Here is a 15,357-nt window from a genome sequence, read left to right on the forward strand (position 1 = left end):
TATTCATGAATTTCAAATGCAAGAAGTCAAGTATTGTTAAAGTGAAAGCAAGCTGCCATATGAACCAAATAGCAGCCTTCATCTGTTTAACAACCAATTAACTATAAATTTATCTACAGCTTTTAGACTTTCTCGGTTCACCGGATTACTAATCTCAAAATAAATTTAAAGTTCAAACCTACAAATTATGATATGCATCGACACCAGGAAAATTCAAGCAGGCAGTTTGCTACATTCATAGTATGAGTCAGCAACATCTTATAATGGAAGCAAATTAACAGCTCAGAAAATCCAACTAACATTTCAACCATGATTAAATATGTTCCTAAAGTCATTAAGCATGCATTTACAATGACCCTTAAACACTATAAACTGAAGAACCTCTTGAAATAATGGATTCTTGTTAAAACTTGTTAGGCAACATGATTTCACTCTATGGGGTGCTGACACATACTCTGAACCATCAGCTACTGCTAATTTGCTACTCTTCCTTCCTTGAACCTGTATCTTCTCTGCATTCCTCAAAATTGCTTCCGCGTTCCTCCACTGTTGAAGAAAGAAGTGACTGGGATTTTATTTGTTCAGTTGTCTCAGGCATCACGAATTGACCTTCCTCCCTTGTTTCTTTTATCCCAGCACTAATCTTAGCATCACCAACTGTACCAGCATCATTAGTTAAGTCCAAAAATTCTGAAACTCCATCATCATTATTTATTAGCCAATCCAAGTATTCAAAGCTAATTTCAAGTTCCGAATCGTTTACACCCCCAGCCTCAGTCCTCAAATTTGCCCAGTAGGAATCATCTGTCATTGCAGGACATTCTTGGCTAAAAGATTCTTCAACTCTGCTGCCATGTGAAGTGGTGCAATTTTTATCATTCAACTGATCAGTAGTAGCAGGTTCACGCTCAATTAAAGTCCTTAAACTTGTGCAATAGGATTCTATTACTTGAGGTTCAATGTTATTTATCTCTACACGTTGGTTTCCTCGTACCTCATCAGCAACATGATGTTGGGTCTTCAATCTTTTTGATACATCGTTGGCAACATCATCATTGTAGATAATATAATCTTTTGTCTCAGCTTCTAATCGGTTTCTCTTTTCACCGGACTTGTTCATTTTCAAGCAACAAAGAACACAATCACTAGACTGACCAACAAGAGAATATTCACGCATTAACCACCCACCATTATGTGCAGATTTAGGCTTCTTGTAGTGGAATTTCTTGATTAGCCCAATAACTTTCTTCGTCTTTCTATCCAAAACAGGTTTTCCAGAAGTATCACCGTGCCAAGTACCCGTACCAACCGTCCTAAGAATCCGAGAACTAGAAGAAGATTTTCTCTTCAATTGAGTAAAGAAGTAAAGAAACTCCACATCCATAAGATTTTGACCTCCAAAATAGTCCCAAATCTCCCACGGTTCGTTTTTACCATATAAATCGCAATCTTTCACAGGACAAGGGTTAGGAAGAGACAGATTGTTGATCTTATGGGAAAGATAGTACATGAGAAGTTCTTCGTCTAACGGACGGAATCTGACTCCAACCTGCATTGTTTCCAGCGCTGTCATAACGGAAAAACCAAGGTAGATTGAGAGAATATGGCAGTGAAAGCAACGGGCTTTTAGGGTTAATTTGAGAAAAGAGTGGTTTAGGGTAATGAGCTAGCTAGGCGTTCAATTTATAGATTATGGAGGGGTCTCTGTGACGCTTGATCAATTGTAATCCAACGGTACAAGATTATAAGAAGCATAATCTGAATAAAATATTAGTAAGTTAAGCAGAGCAGACGTAGTTTATTGTGACTAAAACATTACCAAATTTGACTGCCAGCTCTTACAGCTCCGATTCCCAACAAAAACCAAATTGCCAAGGACTCTGTTAACTACGTATCTCAACTTAACTGTTATATTAATTTAATTATCCTTTGAAGAAATTACAACCACTAACGTAATCTAAAATATTAATTTAATTATCCTTTCAAGAAATTACAACCACTAGCACATTCTTGCCTACAATATCACTTGCAGTGACGCGTAGCAGTACTCTTAGAATAAAATTGAAGCATAATGTGTATGTTGTTGCTGCATCTCGCCATTCTGGGACGAGTTCAGGCGCTTCAGTATGGTAAATCACTTCCTTCTATTCCATGTGGCCAGCAATTTGATGTTATTATAGATAAATTTTTTATGGGTTTTTCTGAATGTAGACTATCTTGGAATACATCATTGCAGTGCACTGTAACGAAAATGGTTAATGGAGGAGGCAGTGAATGTGTTTAACAGAACGTCAGAGCTAAATGTAGTTTCTTAGAATAGCATTATTGCTGTATGTAAGATGCATCAGGGAGGTTTTCCAGCGCTTTAAATCATGTAATCGTTGGTTTTATAGCTATCAGAAAAACAGATTTACTGTCACGTTATAAAGTTAGGTTCTACATCTAATTACTTTACCATGTCTGATATAAATTCAGATTGCAATCTGTTAACTCTGGTGGCAATGAAATCACAACGCTATCTGTTCTGAACTCTAGTGGCAACGAAATCAGGTTCTGAAAGTTTGGCACTTTGGAATTCAATGCTCTCCAGGTATGTCATCAAAGGACAAACAGAAGCTGTAATTATACTTTTTTGTCAATGTTGCCCATATGGCACTATAAAGCTCCTTTTTCAGGTAATTTTATATGAAATGCGTAGAAAATGTAATTGAAAGCTTTATTGATATGTAATGATTTTACATGCTAAAATTCTGAGATTATATGTATGTGAATGATCTGTTATATACAAAATGAGGTGTAACGGTCTTCTTGCTATCTGATGTTTCCTTATGCTCTATATCAACATTCCTTTCTATGTTGGGAAAGGTAGAAGCGACATTTCTTCCTTAGGGAAGAAATGTTGCTTCTTTTCCCTATTTTTAGGCCTGTGATGATGTTTCTGTACAGCTTTCTGTTGTACAGACCTGAGGCCTTGACCTTCAGTCTTTATCTGTTGGTCCATAGTTTCTTGCTTCTGGTTTTGTTCTTCAACACTCCGCCTCAAGGTGGGTTCGAACAAGTTGATAGAACCCATCTTGCTAAGAAAGTTTTGGTGATTTGCTTTGTCTAGGGCCTTTGTAAATATATTCACCAACTGTTCGTGGCTCCTGACGAATAAGGTTTCAATTTCTCCAGATTGGACTTTTTCTCTTATGAAATGGCAGTCAACTTCAATATGTTTGGTTCGTTCGTGAAAGACAGGGTTTGATGCGATGTGCCTAGCTGCTTGAGTATCGCAGTACATTTTCATTGGGCCTTTGCATTCTATTTTCATGTCAGTAAGCACTTGTTTGATCCAAATGAGCTCGCTGGCTGTTGACGCCATGGCTCGATATTCTGCTTCTGCGCTTGATCTTGCGGGTTACAGTTTGTTTTTTTGCTTTTCCACGTCATTAAGTTTCCTCCTACGAAGGTGCAGAATCCTGAAGTTGACTTCCTGTCACAGCTTCCTGCCCAATCTGCATCAGAAAAACCAACTATAGTATCAGCATTGTTATTATTTTTCATCCAAATACCTTGACATGGAGTGCCTTTGAGATATCTAAAAATTCCATCAATAGCATCCAAATGACTGGTATGGGGAGCATGCATAAACTGGCTTACCATACTTACCGCGTAAGCAATATTAGGTCTAGTGACGGTTAGATATATTAGTTTTCCTACTAGGCGCTAATAATTGCCTATGTCATCTAAAGGGTCACCATCTTCTAAATTAAGTTTGGTCTTAGTTTCCTTTAGGGTATTTATAGGTTTGACTCCTGTTTTTCCTGTTTCTTAATAGATTAAGAACGTACTTTCTTTGAGATAAAAATAGGCCTTTATGTGATTTGGCTATTTCTATCCCAAGAAAGTATGATAGTTGACCTAAGTCTTTGATATCAAACTCTCCTTTTAGTTTTTGCTTAACCTTTTCTATCTCCTCATTATTATTACCGGTTATGATAATGTCATCTACATATACAAGGAGAATAATAGTGCTTGTGTGAGTGTGTTTTACAAACATGGAAGAATTAGAGGTACATTTATTAAAATTAATGTTTAATAGAACATGTCTTACTTGGCATACCATGCTCTTTGAGATTGCTTTAATCCATAGATAGCCTTTTTGAGTTTACGTACCAAGGAGTCATCTGATGAGGACTTGTGACCTGGAGGAGGGGTCATATAGACTTCCTCGTCTAGAGATCCTTGGAGGAAGGCATTTTTCACATCCATTTGAAATAGACTCCATCCTGAATTAGTGGCAACAGATAATAAAATGTGAATAGTACTCATTTTTGCTACGGGTGCAAAAGTTTCCTGGTAGTCTACCCTATAGGTTTGAGTGAACCCTTTTGCTACTAATTTAGCCTTATATCTTTCAATTATACCATCACATTTGTACTTTCTTTTATATACCCATTTGCATCCTACGAGTTTTTTATTTGGTGGCAGAGTGATAATATCCCATGTGTCATTTTTTTCTAGGGCTTGAAGCTTTTCCTTCATGGCTTTACACCAATTGGGATTAGAGTTAGCTTCATAAAAAGATGTGGGTTCGGTGTGAGTTGTGAGGTTGCCTAGGTATGCCTTATATTGATTTGATATGAATTGTAATTAATGAAGTGTTGAATTGGATATGACACCTTATGGGACACATAGTCCCTTAACCTGGTCGGAGGTTTGGTTGTTTGAGATGATCTTCACAGGGTACTTTCTTCATGTGGTTCACTTTGTTCTTGTGGCTCATGTTCTCCCCCTGAAGAAGTTGCCTCGGGAGTTGCTTCTGGAATTAGCTCCCTCTCTGGTGGAGTATCCTGTATTTGACTGTCAAAAAAGGAAGAGTTATGCGGAAATAACAAGTTAAGGGGCCCATGATTGTGAGTGGGATCATTTGTGAAGTAAGGTGCATTTTCAACGAATGACACATTCCGAAAGATGTAGGTCTTGTGAGTGGAGGGGCCATAGCATTTATACCTCTTTTTTTCAGAGGAGTATTCTAGGAATATAGTTTTGACTGAACTCTTGTTGAGTTTATGGTGGCGATTAATGTGGATAAAGGTTGTACAGCCAAAAATTCGAATGTGCCATAATTCTATTTTTCTTCTTTTGAGGATTTCTAGAGGACTTAGATCTTTTAGTTTGGTGCTGGGAAGTCTGTTGACAAGATACACAGCAGTTAGGAGGGCATCCAACCACAAATTATTTTGGACATTATTTTGAAAAAGAAGGGTTCGCGTGACTTCAAGTAGATGTCTGTTTTTTCTTTTACAAACCCCATTTTGTTCGGGGGTATAAATGCAGGTGGTTTGAGCAAAATTCCTTTTTTTGAAAAGAAGTCGGAAAAACTTTTATTTATGTATTCAGTGCCATTGTCTGAGCGAAAAGTTTTAATTTTGATATTGTACTGATTTTGAATAAAATTAAAAAAGTTTTGAAAACAAGAAAAGACATCGTTTTTTCTTTTTAACAAATAAACCCAAGTAGTGCGGGAGTAGTCATCAATGAATGTGACAAAGTATATGAAATGATTGTATGAAGTGACGAGGGCAGGTCCTCAAACATCAGAGTGAATTAAGTCAAACATATTTTTAGATACAGTAGAAGATAAAGGGAAAGGTAATCTAGTTAGTATGCTTAAAAAATTTGCAAATGTCACAACAACTAGAATTTAATTTTAGACAAAAAAGCTGGTTTAAGATTTTATCGGACGGATGCCCAAACCGCCGATGCATCAACATTCCTTGATCGACTGGACTAGTCGATATAAGACAGTGGTTGGTGGAGTTTGTGAGATAGTACATACCATTTTCAAAATGTCCCTCACCAATCGTCTTCCCTGTGATTCGATCTTGAAACAACACTGCAGTAAATGAGAATATAATATTACAATTCAAGGTCCTAGTTATTTTTCCAACAGATAATAAATTAGATTTAAAATTAGGTAAGAAAAGAATATCTTGTATATTATTATGAAACAGATTTGATGAGCCAAAACTAGATATTTCAGCTCGATCTCCGTTGGCAACAATCACATGTTGGGAAACTATAGGTACAAAATTTTGTAATTTTGTTGGGTCCCATGTCATGTGATCGGTTGTACCGGAGTCGATGATCCAATCTTGAGAATTTTATTTAAAGAATTTATGTAATTTTTAGATACTAAACCTGACCCACGGGGTTGCTAGAGCTGAATAATGGACTGGAGCTGAGAAATTAATTGCGAGAGTTGGAAATTTTCTGTCGGGCCGGATCCGGGTCGGGTCTGCTGTGCAAATCGGGTTGGATCCGGGTCAGCCCAGTGGTTGGTAGAAAATATAATTGAAAGCTTTATTGATCTGTGATGATTTTACAAGCTAAAATTCTGAGATTACATGTATGCGAATGATCTGTTATATACAAAATGAAGTGTAACGGTCTTCTTGCTATATGATGTTCCCCTATGCTCTATATCAACGTTCATTTCTAGGTTGGGAAAGGTAGAAGCGACCTTTTAGGGAAGAAAAGTTACTCCTTTTTCCTGTTTTTGGAACTGTGATGATATGTCTGTACAGCTTTCTGCTGTACAGACCTGAGGCCTTGACCTTCAGTACTTATCTGCTGGTCCATGGTTTCTTGCTTCTAGTTTTGTTCTTCAACAAAATGCCCCTACAATATGAATATGTACAACAAGTTTCTCAAGCCAAATGTGCAACTCTAGTTGGAATTGCAAAATGGAAATGGTTACTTGCACCAATGTATATGTATAAACGAGCATGTTTTGCAGCATATTGCATTGTTGCTGGATTTGGAGGGATAGGAGTGTGCCAGAAAATGGAATGCACGCTGATTTTTCTTTATAAGCCATAATTTTTATTGATAAGGGGGAGGTAGACTAACAGAAGCCAGGCAGCCTTACATTAATTGCTGAACCAGAACTTTACCTGACTAATTAGCTCCCAATATGCATAATGCACTCAGATCTAATTAACTTACTCTCCTCAATGGTAAATTTTAAAAAACAAAAACATTATTTTTGACAATAGTATCTGCAAGGATACTCTTGAGAATTATAAATTTTTCAACTTCAATTCCTAAAGCTAGACGTAGTTTTGCATTTGAAAGGTTAGAAATTTGGTCGTGTTTCAGAACAAGAGTGCATCTGCAGATATAGTCTCTGAAACTGTTTGAAGTAGGTTTTGTTTTTTTTTGCTGCTATTTGTTGCCTGTAATTGTTGGCTTTTAGCAGCAATGTTGTAGCTTTCAGTGGATTGATGGAAAAATAGTTTTAAGTATATGTACAAGAGATTAGCCTAAAAATATTCAGCTAGAACTTTGATGTGTCTAATTTATTTTATTGATATATAACAGTTTTACTGAAAATGTCATAAAATCATCCTCTTTCATATATAAAATAATTTTATTTTTTTTTAATTTATAGCCTAAACTTAGTTATACGACAATCATAGTTTAAAATTTAATTTAAGGAGAATGTATATTCAAATACTTGCATTTTGGTTATTTAGTCACTCAAATACTTTAATTTCAATTTAATTTAATAAATATCTGAACTTTATTTTTATAACTTTATAAATATTTTCAATTTTTGATTTAATCTAACAGACACATATTCGTACATTTATAAATAGTACGCTTGAACGTATTGAATAAAGTCACATGTCAAAAAGGGTTTAAACATCATAAAAAATAAGTTGAAGTGTTTATTAAATTATATTAAAAATTAAAGTATTAATATGACGGGATAAATAAAGTTTAAATATGCAGATATATATTTGGCCTTTAATTTATTTTCAAAATAAAATATTAATGTTGCATTATATTTGTACAAGAATAAGCATAATCCATCCTATTTATCAATCAGATAAACATAAATGAAACTTAACCATCTAAAACAATAATCAAATTTCCTTTATAATATATAATTAGGGTTTCTAGCAATAGAATAAAATCAATACTTGTTATTTTGAGAAAGATAAAACAAATTGTTAAATATGAATGCTATTCAAAATCAAATTTAATGAGTATACCATTTAAGAGAAAATTAAAATTATAAGCATTAAAAATATTTAATTACTAGTCATATTATTTGTTAAATTATTATTATATACATCCATTTATTATTAATTAGATTGTAAGTATAAATCTTTTAATATAAAAAATACAGTTTTAAATTTTAAAATTATAATAAGAGAAAATAAAGATGACTCAAAAATTACAATTGAAATATATATAATATCTATTATGAATATATATAAAAAATTTATACAAAAATAAAAATAATAGTTTGTACAACGAGAGGATAGAGATTAGTTATAAATTAAATCATAACAAACTATAGGGATGTGCAGAGTTTTTGGTTTTTTTAAGGATGTAACGTGCTAAACCTTGGGGATATTATTGTAATTCTGCCATTAAATCCCACATAGGAAAATACGTAAGAAGCGAAAAATACCAAAAAATAAGTATTAAATTATAAATACTCAGGAGGTCAACACGTTGTTTATTCCGATTAAAAAATGTATCAATTTGATTGCCACCTCACCCATCTCTTAGCCCTAAAAAATACCAAATTGCCACGAATTCCATTAAATATATATTATATATTTCAACTTAATTAAAAAAAAAAAAGAAAACACCAAATTGTTATCATGCTCATCATCTGAACATAGTAATATTCTTAACTGCTAAGCTCATATTAAATATTAATTGGTATCAGATATAAAAGACTTAACTGTTAAGCTTTCTAGTGTGGACCCATATCCTCTGTATATATAAAAAGAGAATCAGAAACCACAAAGTAGGAAAACAAATATTGCAGTCTATCAGCAATGGAAAAGAAGGGTACTGATATCCAAGAATTGCCAGAAGGTTGCATAGCAGACATCTTCTCTTTTACAACCCCTCGTGATGCTTGCAATCTCTCTACAGTCTCTTCCAAGTTCAAGAATGCATCTCTATCCGATACCGTTTGGGAGAGCTTCCTGCCTCAGGATTATAACTCTATTATCTCTCAATCCTCTCATCCTTCTCTCTTGTCATCTTGCTCTTCCAAGAAACATCTCTTTCTCAGCCTCTGCCAAAAACCAATCATCATCGACAACGGCAAGAAGGTAACTACATGTTCCCTCCTTAATTTCCACTTTCAAGCTTTCAAATATATATATATATATATAGGAAGAGCACTGAGCCAAAACTCAATCTTCCGCTTATGTTGATATATGATGTTAATTCCAATTCATGGTTAATATAGAGTTTTTCTTTGGATAAACGGAATGGGAAGAAGTGTTATATGCTTTCTGCAAGGGATCTCAAGATTAGCTGGGGTGGTACTCCTACGTACTGGAGATGGATTTCTGACCCTGATTCCAGGTCTGTCTTATACTCTTTATTACTATATTTTCTTCTACGGTCTATAGGGCTTCAGGTGATCAAGCAATTTTTTTCAACCAGCTCGGGAAAAAAATTCCTGCAACATAACTTTAATTGATTGTTCTTATTGTACAAACAGATTTGGTGAGGTGGCAGAGCTAATTAGTGTGTGTTGGCTAGAAATCAGTGGCACAATTAGTACAAGTTTGTTATCTCCATCAACAATGTATTCAGCTTACCTTGTGTTCAAGCTTAATGAAAGGGCCTACGGATTACATGATCCTCCTGTGGAGGCAATAGTTAGAGCTGGTGATGGAAGTGAAATCAATAAGCGTATAATTTATTTGGATGCTGATACAAATTTAAGGGGTGTTAGGCAAGAGCCTCTTCTTTTAAGAACACGACATGGATTGTTTGGCCCCAGCGACATTGCGGAGGAGTCGGAAACACCTGAGCATAGCGGAAATGACGGGCAGCAGAGTGGCTCAAAGGAGAGAGGAGATGGGTGGTTGGAGGTTGAATTGGGCGAGTTCTTTAACCGGGATGGCAATGGCGAGGAATTGGAAATGAGTGTTCTGGAGGTGAAGGGTGGTAAGTGGAAAGGTGGTCTCATTGTTCAAGGTATAGAGATAAGGCCTAAGTAGAGTTGTTGATCAGATCAGCAAAAGGGCGACAACAGATGCATCTCATCTTTACCCTCAGCTTAAGCAACGATTGGAGGTGATTCGGGCATCTCTCGGCTTGAGCAATGACAGAGTTGGGGGTCGTCCTTGGGGATCAACATTTTGTTGATTATGTTGGCAAGAAACATTAAGCTGATAATTAGGTGAAGGCTTCAGAATGAAAATGTGTATTAAGCTAATTTCCTCTAGGGTTCTATGTATGTAAAGTAAACTTATAATAAGAACAGTACAAAAAGGGACTGTTATATTTTTATTTCCCAGTTCGAACGATATTGATCCTGAATTATCTAGTTTCTTCTGGTATGAACTTAGAATTTCGCCGCTTTAGTTTCAATATCGAAGGCACAAGCACTATTTCCAATGGAATAAATCAACCAAAACAGCAGTCAGACTACCCCCCTTGTCTACTGGCATCATCAGCTGTTTGTGTTAGTCTACTTGACATTTTCTTTAGGGTATATAATAATTCTTTTGACATTTTATTTAGTTTTTCTCAAAAGAAATAAAGAGCAATTCGAGCCGATTGGGCCCAGTTTAATTGGTGTGTTTATGTGGTGCCTGGAGAGTAGGACATTTATCCCTATTTTCTTCTTCTCTTTTCTTGGATCACCAAATTTCTTCTTTTTATGTACCTTCTTTACTTTTTTTCTTGATGGAATCTAATCTCAAGTATGCGTATAGTTGTATTTATCAATCACAATGGATTCATTCATTTGGATGAATAATATGTAATTTATAATCCTGTGAGTAGATTTATAAGAAAAAAGCTATCTACTATTTATAGTTCATAATTTTATTAGTTGAATTTTCAATGATTTTAAAAAAATAAAAAAAGATAAACTACTTGCAAATAAAAAGTAGTCTTTTTTAAGTTATAATCGAACCAAATATTTCATGAACCACTTAAAGCTTAGCTCAGTAAAAGATTTATTCGAAATTACTCATAAGTGAATCGAATAGAGTTATGAGTTTGATTTTGAATTTGAAAAATTTATTAAGTCAAATTTAAATTCGATGAAAATTGATTTGTTAATTTGTGATCGATCCAAATTGTACATAGATATTTAAAGATAATTTAGAATTTTAATGATATTTTTTTATATATAATATAATGAAAACCTCATTTTAGATTTTTTGTCTGAATTTAGGAAATAATTGCCAAAGAGGAGAATTGAGCTAAAAACGCACTAATGGACTTTAATTGGACTGTGGCTATAAAAGGCTCGAGAATCAGACACGTGGGATATCAATAGCTTGGGCCTAGCTTAATTCATTAAGGCCCAAGAAGGAGGTTTAAGTAATTATTATATAATTAGTGGATAATTATCTTTTAAGTTGTTTAGTTTGTGGACAATAAGGGATGATTATAGTAGTTATGTGCTAAGAAAAAAACTCTAAGAAGGGAATCTCTACAAGGACTAAAGGTTAATTAAAACAGGAAGTTCTTCGACTACTACGATTCTCTCTGGAGAAGGTTTCTACTATTCTCTGCAGAAATTTTTATAGTCCATCATCTTCTACATCTAACTACCTTTAGTTGCATCATTATTCAAAGAATCAGAGAAGCTTTTTGAAGACGTGAAGAAAGAAGACCAATCTTCTTCATTCTTTGAAGAGTCTTTGAACTTTGAGAGAGTTTTAGTTTTCTGTTTTATGAATCTCAAGTCTTTCTATTTAATTACAATGATCATTGGATTAAGTATGTTAGGCCAAGTTCCATAAGAGTTTAGTTTGGCTTTTTACTTATATATGAACCTTATATATTTTGAGTTTAATGAATAATTTCTTTACCTTTATATGTTTATTAGTTTCATCTATTATTATTGGTTGACTATAATATCAATTTAATAGTAATATTTGTTATGAAATCTTTAGATTAAAAGTATTAGAAACATCAGTTTTACTTTAATCTATGTTGATATATGAAACCTAAGATGCATCATTAGGTTGAGTGACTTAGAGAAAAAGGCACATCACCACCTCATTTGTTAGATTAGGACTTAAAGGAATTAAGGGAATTACTAAGTAAAAACTAGACTAAATGTTATTTTATCATATAGTTCATATTAATCATTCTATTCTAGTTGCATATTTATTTTCTGGTTATTTTTTTTTTATTAAATCAAAGATCATTTTTAAAATATTAGCTTAGAATGTTTATATTTATTTTCAGTATTTTGTGTGATAGTTTGTTTTTATAATAAATGCTCTACAATTTCTTGTGAGATTGATCTCGTGGTAAGCTTGTCCATAATATCATTTGGTTCGTATACTTACGAGTATTAATTTAGATATATCAGTTTATGAGTATGTTTATTTATGGATATCAAACTCAATTCATTTATAAAGTTTATGAATAATCTCGCAACATGGTTTATGAAAAAACTCTTTAACAAGCTTGTCTATAAACAATCTCGGATGGAAAAGATTTTTAAATTTAAAATTTTATATAAAATATAAAATAATAAAAAGGGCTTAACAAGATGAATTTAAACATATCTCATATATTAATAAACGAGGTAGTTATGAATCCAACTCAGGGAGTTGAATAATTTTAAAACAATCTGAATTAGAATTTATATAAAAATAATTCACCAAACTAAACCAAGCTGAAGTGAAGGTTTTCCTTTGCTTCCTTTTCTCTCCTCCACGAGTATCATCCTTGAGAAAATAAAAATATCTAATCAATAAATATTCCTCCAATTTCCAGGAACAAGTTAGCGTTCAACAACGAAAATATCCCCACCTATACCTAATTCCTGCATTTAGAGCAGCCATAACCAGAATTCAAGAGCAATAAGAGAGAGCAACAAGATGGCTGGAGAAAGCGGGGACGAGGGAGGAAGTTTAATGTCGTTGCCAGAAGGTTGCATAGCAGATGTCGTGTCCTTTACAGGTCCTTTTGATGCTTGCAGATTGTCAACGGTCTCTTCTACATTTAGAGATGCTGCCAACTCCGACACCGTCTGGGAGAAGTTTCTGCCTCAAGACTATCACTCTATTATTTCCCGATCATCTGATTCCTTTCTACTCGATCGTTTCTCTTCAAAGAAACAGCTTTACTTCAGTCTCTGTGATAATCCAATCCTCATTGATGATGGCAAAAAGGTAAAAGATCTATCAATATACGGTTAATAGCAATAAGATAGTTTAGATCATGATCTAATAATCTAGGTCAAACTGACCCAAATTGCAATTTTACTTCACTAAATTAATAACTCAGGTTAAAGTTCGTGGTATAGTAGATTATTAGCCCTTTTTTTTACTTATAATTTATATTACTGTTTGTATAACAGAGCTTTGCATTGGAGAAATGGAGTGGAAAGAAATGTTACATGCTTTCTGCAAGGGACCTCAAGATTGTTTGGAGTGACACTCCTACTTATTGGAGATGGATTTGCCTTCCGGATTCCAGGTCTCTCCATCTTTTCCTTATTATTTATTGCCATGAGTCACTCTCAGAACAATGCCCTACGTGGGTGATTATTTAATTAGTCATTTTAATAATATGACTGATTATTTAATTAGTCACTTTAAGAAAGCTATTATACTTTTTAGAACATCTCCGACATGTTCTTTTTAACTTCTTCTATTTCTTTAAATTAGTAGTGGAAAATGTCTCCACTCTTCCCCTAAATTTAAGAGCCGAAACCTCACTTCTCAATTGAAAAGAGTGGAAAACGTCCTCTTAAATGAAATTAATTTGTTTAGATTTTCTTCTTTCCCATACTTTCTTCCTCTTTAAATAAATTTTAAATGAATTATAGGCTTATAAATTAAAGAATTGATATAAGGAGTGTTGTAAGAACGTGTATTACTTTCAAACAAATTAAAACAAGGAGTTGACTTGTTTATAATATAACAAGGGGTGATATATGAAGTGTTGTGGGATTATTAGTTAAGAAAATGTATATGCCCGTATTTTTCTTTAAAATAAAAAATCTGTTTTTATATGATTATGAGATTTGGAGATGTTTTGTGCAAACAGATTTCCTGAAGTGGCAGAGCTTATCAGTGTTTGTTGGCTTGAAATCAGTGCCAGAATTAATATCTCTATGTTGTCTCCATCAACTTTGTATACAGCTTACTTTGTGTTCAAGTCCACAACAGGAGCTTATGGATTTGAATACCAGCCTGCAGAGGCTGTAGTGGGACTTGTTGGAAGTGAAACTTGCAAGCATAATGTCTACTTGGATGCAGAAAGGGGACGGAGGCGGCGGTCCCAAATTGTAAGAAGGCGCATTGGTTTACTTAACCGGGGTCGTATTTTTGGGTTGCAAGCATCTTTACGTAATGGTGAAAGTGATTGTAAGTATCCGAAAGAGAGAGGAGATGGGTGGCTGGAGATTGAATTGGGTGAGTTCTTTAAAAAAAAAGGTGAGGACGGGGAACTGGAGTTGAGCGTTTTAGAGGTGAAAGGTGGGCATTGGAAAGGTGGTCTTGCAGTTCAAGGGATAGAGATCAGGCCAAAGGTAGATTGACATATAAGAAATTATTATTCTTCATGTTTCGATTATGGATTTTGTTGTTTCCTTCTGAAGTTCAGGCAGGAACTACTGTTCCAGAATTATATGTTAATGTTCCATTTTCTAGGGATGATGTAATCTACAAAAAGTATCCTTGTCTAAGGTTTTTGCATGCCTTCCGAGGAATTCGCAAGGGGAGCGTAGGAAACTGCTGTATTTGAGATAATCATGGTGAGCCTCAAGAAAGAGACTATTATTATTACTATATTTGATGCAGTTGTGGCTCAAAAAGGAGAGACTCTAGTCATGATGTTTAATCTTTCTAAATCTTTTTAATAGTTATTTGAGCAAAAGCAATACCAATCAAGTTGGCTTTGGTGCGTGCAGTAAATCACCTTTTATTATGTTATTATGGTTAATTGAGGTTTACGCTTAATTGAAATTTATTAAAAATTTTATTTTATTAAATAAAATAGAATTTTAAATTAATTTTTATTATAATTAAAATACATAAGTTTTAAATTTATAAATAAATTTTATAAATTTTAATTAAATACAATTAACTTTAGAAGTCCGTGAATATTAAAAGTTGAATATGAACCTTGCCTTTTTTCTTTCCTGAAAATTAGAAAAGAATATATTTGAGATGCTTTATTTTATTGGCTTGTGCCTTACTACCAGTGCTGTCCAGCGGTGGAAGAAAAGAGTTAAAAAGGGAAAAGGGGAAGGTAAAAATGTAAGGGCAAAAGAAGCAATTGTCAGAGAAAATGCTAAATCTACAGCATACGTAGTAGTTGTGGGTGGATGTGGATTCAGCATCT

The 15,357-nt window shown here is 34.0% G+C and overlaps 3 protein-coding genes across 4 annotated transcripts; 2 read left to right on the forward strand and 1 right to left on the reverse strand.

Annotated features, from left to right (window-relative positions):
* Positions 1-72: 72 nt before the first annotated feature.
* On the reverse strand, positions 73-1,634 carry LOC8274078 (protein BEARSKIN1). Its single transcript, XM_002513719.3, has one exon. The coding sequence runs from the start codon at positions 1,571-1,573 to the stop codon at positions 482-484; it is 1,092 nt and encodes a 363-aa protein (XP_002513765.1). The 5' UTR covers positions 1,574-1,634; the 3' UTR covers positions 73-481.
* A 7,121-nt stretch (positions 1,635-8,755) lies between these two features.
* LOC8274077 (putative F-box protein PP2-B12) lies at positions 8,756-10,323 on the forward strand. The gene is made up of 3 exons (XM_025156405.2): positions 8,756-9,128; positions 9,269-9,387; positions 9,527-10,323. The coding sequence occupies exons 1-3, from the start codon at positions 8,847-8,849 to the stop codon at positions 10,029-10,031; spliced, it is 906 nt and encodes a 301-aa protein (XP_025012173.1). The 5' UTR covers positions 8,756-8,846; the 3' UTR covers positions 10,032-10,323.
* Positions 10,324-12,648: 2,325 nt separating this feature from the next.
* LOC112533939 (putative F-box protein PP2-B12) lies at positions 12,649-14,927 on the forward strand. Of its 2 annotated transcripts, XM_025156404.2 has the most exons (4): positions 12,649-13,178; positions 13,367-13,485; positions 14,059-14,542; positions 14,664-14,927. In XM_025156404.2, the coding sequence occupies exons 1-4, from the start codon at positions 12,885-12,887 to the stop codon at positions 14,667-14,669; spliced, it is 903 nt and encodes a 300-aa protein (XP_025012172.1). In that variant the 5' UTR covers positions 12,649-12,884; the 3' UTR covers positions 14,670-14,927. The 2 variants fall into 2 exon arrangements, with proteins under 2 accessions (XP_025012172.1, XP_025012171.1); XM_025156403.2 differs by having other exon boundaries at positions 14,059-14,927.
* Positions 14,928-15,357: the final 430 nt, after the last annotated feature.

This window comes from Ricinus communis, chromosome 2, assembly GCF_019578655.1.
Source record: "Ricinus communis isolate WT05 ecotype wild-type chromosome 2, ASM1957865v1, whole genome shotgun sequence".
In the NCBI taxonomy this organism is placed as follows: Eukaryota; Viridiplantae; Streptophyta; class Magnoliopsida; order Malpighiales; family Euphorbiaceae; genus Ricinus; species Ricinus communis.

What these genes read in the sequence shown, in the direction of transcription:
- LOC8274078 (XM_002513719.3), bottom strand. Translation starts at nt 1,573, where the DNA reads ATGACAGCGCTGGAAACAATGCAGGTTGGAGTCAGATTCCGTCCGTTA.
- LOC8274077 (XM_025156405.2), top strand. Translation starts at nt 8,847, where the DNA reads ATGGAAAAGAAGGGTACTGATATCCAAGAATTGCCAGAAGGTTGCATA. An exon ending in TCATCGACAACGGCAAGAAG is followed by an intron (nt 9,129 to 9,268) that starts GTAACTACATGT and finishes TGGTTAATATAG; the next exon opens with AGTTTTTCTTTGGATAAACG. An exon ending in ATTTCTGACCCTGATTCCAG is followed by an intron (nt 9,388 to 9,526) that starts GTCTGTCTTATA and finishes TTGTACAAACAG; the next exon opens with ATTTGGTGAGGTGGCAGAGC.
- LOC112533939 (XM_025156403.2), top strand. Translation starts at nt 12,885, where the DNA reads ATGGCTGGAGAAAGCGGGGACGAGGGAGGAAGTTTAATGTCGTTGCCA. An exon ending in TCATTGATGATGGCAAAAAG is followed by an intron (nt 13,179 to 13,366) that starts GTAAAAGATCTA and finishes TTTGTATAACAG; the next exon opens with AGCTTTGCATTGGAGAAATG. An exon ending in ATTTGCCTTCCGGATTCCAG is followed by an intron (nt 13,486 to 14,058) that starts GTCTCTCCATCT and finishes TTGTGCAAACAG; the next exon opens with ATTTCCTGAAGTGGCAGAGC.